At 38.0% G+C, this 10,498-nt stretch overlaps 1 protein-coding gene across 1 annotated transcript in view; it reads right to left on the bottom strand.

Moving 5' to 3' along the window:
* Nucleotides 1–9,760, bottom strand: part of UBE2D1 (ubiquitin conjugating enzyme E2 D1) — a 30,722-nt gene extending 20,962 nt beyond the window's left edge. The window contains exon 1 of the mRNA XM_026013542.2: nucleotides 9,442–9,760. Coding sequence (XP_025869327.1) covers nucleotides 9,442–9,465 — 24 coding nt within the window. The 5' untranslated portion in view covers nucleotides 9,466–9,760. The remainder of the gene's footprint in view (nucleotides 1–9,441) is intronic.
* Nucleotides 9,761–10,498: the final 738 nt, after the last annotated feature.

A 10,498-nucleotide genomic window follows, 5' to 3' on the forward strand; every position in this document is an offset into this window, starting at 1 on the left:
AAGTATATAAGTAAGAATGTATCTTAGACAAACCCAAAGTATCCCAGTAAAAATTGTGTTTCATCTATTTTATGAAGTATTATCATAAAAATATACTTTTTTCCAGTAATCCAAACTCTAAACCTTAGAATCACCATGTGATTCCTTCTTCCCTTCATGTCCCACCCTACCCTTCTACCTCCTCACATTAATCAGTACCAAGTTGTTCAGAATGTCCAAATTTCTCCAACTCGAACAGTTCCAGGATATAGAAAAACTGAGGCCCAAAGGGCAAAAAAGTCTGAGAGAAGCAAAAAGAGACATTCCCAGAAGCCAAACTTTCAAACTAGGAAGACACTACTGAAGTATCTGAGAACAGATTGGGTAGAAGGATTCTGAAGAGACTGCCTTGACTATTGAGCCTCAAAGATCTGATTTGAAAGGCCAAGCAGAGGTAGACATGTGTGGGTCAGACCAACTCAAAAACACCAGGTGGTCGAAACACCTTAGAATTTTTCTCACATAACCCTCTTTCCAACTGTCCTCTGCTACCATCCTAGTCAGACCCTCTTTGGATCTCACTTGAACAAATGCAATGTCCTCACTGACTTGTCCTATTTCTCTACCAAGACATTGTATTCAAAATCATCTTCTCAAAGTACCATATCAAATGCTTTCAATATTTCTTATTAGCCTTAACAGAAAATTTTTAAATCCTTACAATGGCTTATAGGCGTTCTAGCATCTGACTCCTTCTCTCTTGCCTTGTATCTGCAATCATTTTCTTCCAATACTCTCTGTACCAGTCATAACTTAAAGTCCCCAAAATGCTATCTTGTCCCTAGTTTCCTTTTCAATAGAAGACTACTAAGCACCTCCTCCCCAACCCCACCCCCCACACTCACTGGCTTTAACTACTTTTACCTTTATGTCTCATCTTAAACATTTTCTTAAGGTTTTCCTTGAACCCTTCAAAGGGTCCAGGTATCTTCCCAGAGTACTCTATACTCCCCTTTTCATGACATTCATCAGATTTGTAATCACAAATGGTAAACATTCTTATATTCTATGAGGGCAAGAATGCATACCTAAAAATATGATTAAGAACATTACTTCCTTAACTCAAAAAACTTTAACGGCTTCCTCAAACTTCTTCATTAAGGGCACATTTCTCAGTATGGGTCTTCAAGGCCCTCCACAGTATGAACTTTTATGTCTACTATTCCCCCAAATACTTCCCAAAAGCAGGACTATCTTTTCATTCCTAAACAAGACAAGTACTTTCTGGTACCTTCAATTCTGTACCTTCCTTTATAAATAAATCCTGTCTTTAAAAAATGCTGTGCTTTCTTCCAAACCTATATCCAATTTCATCTTCTCCATAGAATTTTTCCTGATCTTCCCAATGAAATTTGGCCTTTCCTACTTTTTGACTCTTTCTGTTCAAAGTGCGTTATATTTTTCTTATGGTATTTTCCTTACCCTTAATAGTTTTAAATTTCTTAGATAATACTGGTTTTATATCACTTTTCCATATTTCTCACTTCATTTTGTATACGCCTTACATATAGAAGGTACTGCATAAATGCATTAACCAGAATTCAAAAAATCTACTACATGTAAGGTAGTTGTATAAGGCAGTTTTCTAAATATGTGGATAAAACAGTCTTTAAAGTATAAAGACACCTGTGAAACAGATGGAAGCTAAATGGAATCAGAAAAGCTTGTTATGATACTGCTACAAAAACAGAAATATATCTTATTTGCATCACAAATAACTGCTTTTTAATCAAAGAGTAAGACATCTTAAAAGACTCATTAATCTTATACATTAAGATGCCAACATTTATTTCAATTCTGACATCTCAAAGTAAATAGAATTTTAATTCAAGTTTCATATAGCAGCAGAGCACTGTGCCACTGCTCAATATTTGTTTTCGTAACCATTTTTACTGTTAGTTGAACAAAACAAAAAGCAAATAACATTATTTAGGGGTGCCTAAAATTATAAATCAGAAAGGACCACAGAAATTATCTAGTTCAAGGCATAACACTTCTACATAAAGAAAATTAAAAATTAAAAACTATGAGTTTCTTGTCCAAGGTCACAAAGCCAAAGCTAGAACAAAGGCTCAGACCATCTGACTTCCACTCCAGCACTCTCCGGGACCAAAACAATACTCACCTCAAGGCTGTAGTAACTAGAGCCCATTATTCTCAATCAACATTGGAGCCAACAATGCTCCAGCACTCGAATTAAGGCCATTTGCACAGTTTCAGCTGTGCTCAAGAGAAACAAAAGTGTGACGAGTAAGGGAATGAAAAGGCATTCTTTTTATCTTTTCCTGTGAGCTTATATTTTATAAAAGGTTAGAAATGAGCACTACTCCGTAAGCTATAAGGAGGAGTGTTTGTGATCAAAGACACTGAGAGGCAAGAAAAAATTATGTACAACTTTTCAAAATGCATAATAGAATTTTGACACACAACACACAGCATTTTCAATGCTACATTATCAAAAGCTACTATTTACTTCAGAGTAATCAAGAAAGACGATGCTTCAGGAAAAAAGATGAAATGATAAAAGCTAGCAGCCTATTTCTTAAAATCTACTTAAAAGACAAACATATTTTTCAATATCAAATATTTGTCATTAAATATCACTTCTTACATTTCTATCCCATATAACTGGTATATGGTAGGAACTTAATAAGTCTTCACAGAATAAGTCAATTAGTCTTTGTATCACCCAGAACTATTCTTGAATATTGTGGTGTACATCAATCACTGTAAAAAGCAACAACTTTTAGTAGAAAACAATGAGCACTGACAGTTTTTATCAAATAGATCTGTTTCCAAGGCTACATTTGACATTACGTATATGAGTGTGTACCTGTTTGTGTGTGTATATATGTTCATTTGCACTCTCTATATATACATACATACATGCATATATATATGTATGGACATGTGGCATGTATTTTTTATATTTATTTTATCTATGGATCTTATGTTATGGAACAGTGATTTCTGAATTTTCCTTATAGCAATTCATAACAAAATAACCCAGGATTACATACATCACAACTGAGTACACATATACACAGAGGGATATAAATACATAAAAGTTTCATGAAACAGTATTAACCTTATTATACCTAAAGCATTAATATTTTATATTTCATTTTTTTAAAATGCTGTTTGTGACCCACTAAACTGGTTTCATCACCCCAGTTCAGGAAGCTCATAAAAGTACATACAGGAAGACACTGGGAAGGTATAAACCTTAGTTTGGCATTCATTCCTTAGAAATAACCTAGGCTCTAAAGACACCAACCAGAAACTGGCAAAATGAATCCTAGAAATTATTAAACACTTTCATTCAAAAGCTATGTTGAGCGCCTGAATGGCATCATTATTATGCAAGTAAAACATACAGACCATATTTTGGGCCATAAAACAAGTCCCAAAAATTAATTAATTAATTTATTTATTTATTTATTTATTTATTTATTTATTTATTTATTTATTTATTTATTTATTTATTTTCCCAAGTCCCAAAAATTTAAAAGGAGTCAAATAACAAGTTCTTCACGGACAATGGAATTAACTTAGAAATCAATAACAGGGATCCCTGGGTGGCGCAGCAGTTTGGCGCCTGCCTTTGGCCCAGGGCGTGATCCTGGAGACCCGGGGTCGAATCCCATGTCGGGCTCCCGGTGCATGGAGCCTGCTCCTCCCTCTGCCTGTTTCTCTGCCTCTCTCTCTCTCTCTCTGTATGACTATCATAAATAAAATTAAAAAAAAAAAATCAATAACAGAGTGCTATCTGTAAATCATAAATACTGGGAGAATAAATAATACGCTTCTAAATAACTCAAGGGTTCAAGAAGAATCAAAAGGGAAATTAGGAAGTATTTTTAATTTTTAAAAAATTTTTAACACTTAAATGAAAATACAACATATCGACATTTGGGAGAATCATAAACACAGGCCAGGGTTTTATTGGTTTGGAGAACAATGAACCCAGGCCATCAGGTCTGTTTGGTTCCCTCTAAAGAAATCCAAATTCTGCTCACATAAGGAGGGTGGTCACCTGGATTGAGAATCATCACATTATTTGTACAACTAAGGAAGTTTAAGGTGAAGGAAGCAATACCCCAACCTCATCCCTGTTGGAAAGGCTTTCATAAATCTGAAAGGGCAGACTGGGCATCTAATAAGCAATGTGGTATCACTGAAGGAGAAGAGCCACAAAAAAACTCAAGTGGAAGAAACACTCAGAGAGAGGATGGGTAGCACTAAACTGTAAGCTTCAGGATGGTAGCTTCCTCCTCATACTAAGGACAACTCCTGGAACATAGTAGCCTCTAAAAACTGTCTAATGTGTGTGACTCAAACCTTTACAGATTCATCCTAGAACCAGAAAAATGCAGAGGAACCTAAGCTTCTAAGAGGCCATCTCTCGACCAAGACAGGCTAGAAATAGAACCTGTTTTGCCTTCAGACAGACGTTCGGAGGTGGTCTGAGGATCTTTCCCATCCCCTAAAAATCTAGATTATATACTCTACATCTTTTATTCCAGCATCATAGGGTTAAGAGAACATGTATCTCCATACCTGTTTTTAATTAAACATAGTATCAGTTCAACCACTTTTAAAAAGAAGTGGGAAGGGAATAGAGCTAATACATTATACACAACCATTAATTCCATTTCGATGGAAAGTATCCAGTCTATTATTTTGATTACTGGCACTCATTAAATATGTTTTCTATATAAATTTCAGGGAACTAAAGCAAGTAAGGATGCTATACTGGGGGCAATCCCACATCCTGCTAAGTTGGTTTTTATAATAATAATATGTGTTTGGCTTCCTAAAATAGGCATAAACGGCCTTATATAGATCTATGCTATTTATTTCCACAGAGAAAGAACCTCAGAACTCTTAAACTACAATAGGTTATCTTGTTTTTTTACACCTCTTGTGATGAAGAAGGAAAAATACATGATACCAGGGCAAAAGGAGGAAGATTGAGCTTAATTACAAAGATTTAAAAGCAGAAAAATTCACACGGTGGCTTGTTAGAAAAAGAACACTTTCTTCCTTTCATCTCAAGGCAAACCACTTCATCTACCATGAAGCATAAATATTGTGTTCTTCCTTTAAAAAAATTTTGTTAAAGTTACATCTTTTTTTACTGAAACAATTTGGAATCTTAGATAATCTTGTAATCTGCAAGTCTTCCTAACATTTGTACAATCTGAACAGTCGACTGCTATTCAAAGCCACTAGAAGAACTAAATAGCTGTATTAATTCATAGTTTTCTCAAAAGAAAACTTCACAATGAAATGATACTTTGACAGAACATTTCTAAATTACAATTTTTCTAAATCCTTTTGAAGGGGAGAAATCTTAAGTGATAGAACAAAACAAACAAAACTGTATCATTCATTTACCATGTTTAACGATCCAGTGTACATTACTTCAGAGCAGAGATTTACAATGCACAATCAACACACTGAATGACCCATGATTAAATATGCCAAAGTCTTAATTATAATACCACTTTACATGTGTATAGAACTGTCCAGTTGGCAAAGCACTAATATCCATAAACTCATTTGACTCTATAGGTCTATCAATTTAAATACAATAGATATGAGTCCATTTGGATAAAAAAAAGCCATGTACTAAAATGGTTAAGAGCATGGAATTTGAAGCCAGCTATCTGGTTTCAAATTCCAGCACTGCCACTTACCAGATACATGATTCTGGTACATTACCCAACATTTCTGTGTCTTAGTTTCATCATCTATAAAAAGGGGATAACAATCATTTCTACCTCTTGGGCCCACTAAGGACTAAATCAATTAATATATGTCAGACACTTAGAATAGCATCTTTCATAGAGTAACCAGTACATATTACACATGCTGGATGTACTTAGTGCAGTATCATTGTATGTATAGAGAAACAAGCTAGTTAAGTCACAGAGCCAGAAATAAAAACCGGATCTTCTTCTCTTTGATGCTCTATCCACAGAGAGCTGGGTTATTTTCTTAAGTATCCTTAAGGTTTTCTAGACTGATGTAAAGAGTTTAATGTGGAATTGTACAAATCAAAAAATTCAGCAGCTCAAAACATTTATAAAGTTGTACTGTAATCTGTTTATCTATATATATTTAAGTCAAATTGATTATTAAAAAAGCAAATATTCCATTTTGAGGACAGAACTGTACACTAAGGAATAGTTATCTGTGTTGCTATATTTATAAAACAAAATGCTTGTTTCACTTTTCAAAAGACCAAAAAGGCAATAAAGCCTATCATAACATGTTAGTATAATGATCATTACTTCAATTTATCAAATTTTAAAAATCTAGAAGTAAATATACAAATGATATATTGTATCACTGATCCTAATGACTATATTAGGATCTCCCTTTTTTTCCCCCTGGTTTTCAAAACATTCAGTATTATGATACAACATTCATAATTTTAAAAGTGATTTCCAAAACAAGTTTATCAAGGACTAAAAATAGCACTGATAAAAGAAACATTTAAAAATAATTCTAGAAAATAAAAGATGCCCATCTGAAAAACTATCCTCTTTTTTCAAACATATTTTAGGTGTCTCTCCTCAGACTTTGTTTGAACTTTTCCCTTTAGTGATTTAGGTGACTGTGATAACATCTTCCCTGTATCTAAAAATAGGGCATGGGTGTGTAAATTTATGAGCTGAAATGCAAAACTGACACTGGATGTCTAAATAAGAGTATTAAATGATTTAGCATACTCTAGTATAAAAAAATAAAATCGATTTTAAGCACTGGTATCTACATGCTTTGTATATAAATATAATTTTATTTCAGTCATCTTTAACCTTTTCATATGAAGTGAAAAATGTGAAGTCACAAACTTTTTAAGACATTCTTAAATATGCCAAGTGACTTTTTCAGAGATTAACTTGGACAAAGCACTCCTTCACTCCAGGCCTCAGGTTAGGCCTCAGGTTCCTTCTTTGAATAAGAATGGACTACAGCCTACAGTCAGTGGTTCTCAACCTTCTTTCCACTCCAGTCCATCTGGGGGATTCCCCATCTCTCCATTTGCAACAGTGGGGACAGTCTGAAAATGTCCCACAGATATTTCTGATACACTACCCTGGAAGCTGGCCCCCTGCCCCTGCCCTCCACTCAACTCCAAATTGCAATTCTCTGAGGTTCCTCACAGCTTTAAGGTCTGACACTTTAGGTACAAGAAATGCACAACCCAATGACCTGGAAGGTACCTGACAGTTATTTTAATATATTTAAAAAGAAAGGCCAAAAGTTAATATGTATCTTCTTTCCTCTGAATACGCAGGATTCAGATACGAATTTATATACCAATGATACCAAAGAAGACTTTGTAACTGTTCATAAGGCAAACAGCACACCTTACTTGGAATTGGCTTTTAATCAAGAAGGTGTGAAAAGTAGAAGTGGAGAATCAAACAAAATAACACTCCTTAAAGTGTGAAGGAATGATATGAACATGTGATTAGTGGAAAGGAGATTTGTGCAAGTCAACTTTTCTGATAACAGAAAAGGAAAGCCAAAGACTGGCATACAGAGATCGGATGTTATGGGATCCTCAATTTATGCTCCAAAATATCAATTTGTTACAGGCCTAAATCAATTCTATGTGATTTTTTTTTACCAGACAATTCTGTTATAAACTAATAACAGCTAATAAAAATATGATTTGAGTGTATTCCAGATTATAGATATAAGCCAAATACATTGGTTCAGCATGATGACTGACAATTGCCCAGCAAAGTATTTACAAATAGTGTCCATTTTCTTTGAATGCCTACTTACTGTGGACAAATTTTACATTATTTAAAACCTATTTTATAAGCCAAGTCTTGTGAAGAATCCTCCCAAGTAGGAAAGAAGGAAATGGAATTTTAAAACTTCTTTGGAACATGTGTATTTTTCAAATCAAATGTAAGCCAAGATTACATATTATTAATAAGCATACAAGGCATGGCAAAGATGCTGATTAGGGCTTCAAAATTAGGGTAATTTTGAATGTGTAATTGCATTATCTTCAAATCAGAAAACAATCAATAATTGGGGATTGTTAGCTTTATGTTTTATAGTGAGAAGACCCTCAAGTGGTATACGCACACACACAAAAACCAGGATTCTACAAATTCAATGTTTGAAAAAAACAACAAAAAAGGCTGGACCTGGAAGTTGCTGTCCTCTGTACCAGAAGATGACGCCAGTACTGACGGAGAACACAATGTATATATTTCCATCAGTTCATGCCTTAAAAGGTTAATAAATATTTTCTGTAGCATTGATTTCTTCCCAAAATTATTTATAAAACAGCTGTCTGTTATTGGCTTAACTTGCTGAAACACCTCCCCCTTTAAAAATAAATTCTCAACGTTCTCCATATAACTATAAACCTTTTTAAAACTTGTGTCAGTGAACAGACCCATAACCCAACAAGAAATAAAAGTGAACAGAAAAAAAAAAAAAAAGCCCCAACCTCAATTTTGTAAGATGTTCACATCTGAAACAGTAGCAATACAGTATTATGCAAGAGAAGGCAATCCTTTGGGATGGATAAATATCTGTTGAATGAATATATACATTTCCTCCTCATTCTATACTCATGTGTCAAAGCATCAAACAACTTAAATTGTGGCAGTTTCTGTTGTGTCTCGAACTTTATATGTAAGTTTATCATGAGGGGGAAAAAAAAACCTGTTTGGCTTGACTCACGATGAATCACAGCCAGGAGGTCATCTTGTTGTGTATCAGCAACTATGTTTTCACTACAGCTATGTGACCTGAAGTGGCAGCAGAAGAGGCACCAAAATAGAAGACACAAGAGGCTTCTCCTGGCTTCTGGGCCCCAAATGGGCTTTTCCAGCCCGTCCGGGGATCTGAGCAGAAGCCAACCGCAGAGGACAAGAAAAAACCCACAGCACCGAGGAGAAAGGCTGCAGGCCCACCACACCTTCCTTGCCCTCTCCGGGAGCCCGGGGAAGCAAGAACATAAAAGAAAGGGCTTAAGAAACGGCATGGAGAAAACACAGCATGACAGGGGCCACAACTAGACCAGTGCAGGGCAAAATCCAGTTGTTACGGTGAAGAACAGATTTTGGCAAGGTCTGGAGCCGGAGGAGGATCTCCACCCAGGGACTCCCGGAGCAGCTCCGGCGCGAGCTCACAGCGGGGCCCCCGCCTCCAAGTCCGTCGGGCCACCCGGGACCTGCCCCTGCTCCCACCTCACCTGTCCAGTGCCCGCTGGCCCCGCCGGCATCTCCGGCCCTCTGCTCCCCGCCCACCGGCCCCTTCCGTGCCCTCCCGGCGCGTCTTTCGCGACCATCGCCGGGGTCAGCGTGGGCAGGGAGCCGAAGCGCGCCCGGTCGCCCCAGGCCTGGCCCGGGCACTCACTTTCTGAATCCTCTTCAGCGCCATGGGTCAGGGAGGGCGGCGGGGACACCAGCCGGCTGGGGGCAGCTACGGGGCGCGAGGGGCGTAGGGTCGTCACGGGCTCGACTCGCTCACTGCTCGTCCGGCTCAGCCCGACGGGTCCTCGGCTCGCTGCTCGCTGGCTCGCTGGCTCGCTCCGGGCGCCGGTGCCTGCTCCGTGTGCGCCCGAGCGCGAGTGTGCGCGAGTGTGAGGGCGGGGACGCCGGCGAGACTCTTTTGTTTCCGCTTTTGCTTCTGGGAAGGAGCCTGCGCCCTCCCTGCCCGCGCCCCGCCCCGCCCCGCCGGGCACCCTGGGAAGTGTAGTTCCAGCCCTGTCCCTGGCCGGCCGCCCCGGGCGACGTCGGCTTACTCACCGCTGACTTCAACCCCAGCCCGGATTCAGAACTGTGCGGTCATGAGTTGGGTTTCTGCAGTTTGATTTTGATCAAATTATGAACTTGAAGGGCCCAATCTGTAAAATAGGGATAACAAATTAGCTCGTAAAACACAGGGATCTCCAATAGAATTTCCAATACAGCCATCCTGTTATTTTTACTTCTGTGGAGTTCACTGTCTTCTCAAAAATGTAAATCGCCTAAATTGCTCACAAATGCAGAGAGACATACCAGTTATGACTCCTTACTTACCTCCTTAGTTCCTATTTCAAAAGGTACCTCCTCTACCCACTGCTAATCCCGCATGTCTGCTTCTCCTTGGAACTCCAAACTCATATTCGCCGTCGCTATAGGCTCCATCCCTTCCTTTCACAGTACCTACTCAATACTCACACTCCTCACTGCATTCTTAGGATCTTGTGTGCTCATTAAAACTTGGCTTCTTTCAACACAAGCAGAACCAGTTTTCACCAAAGTCACGCTTGAACTTCTAGTTAACTGAATCCAATTCACTCCTCACCCTTTCTGATGTTTTTGAACCATTTGACAACTGACCATCATTTTGGTTTTCAAAACATAACTGACACTATCTTCCATAGCACCACAGTAACTGGGTCCTAAACGTCTCTGAATTTCCTTTTTCT

The sequence above is a fragment of the Vulpes vulpes genome, unplaced genomic scaffold, assembly GCF_048418805.1.
Source record: "Vulpes vulpes isolate BD-2025 unplaced genomic scaffold, VulVul3 u000000791, whole genome shotgun sequence".
NCBI lineage: Eukaryota > Metazoa > Chordata > Mammalia > Carnivora > Canidae > Vulpes > Vulpes vulpes.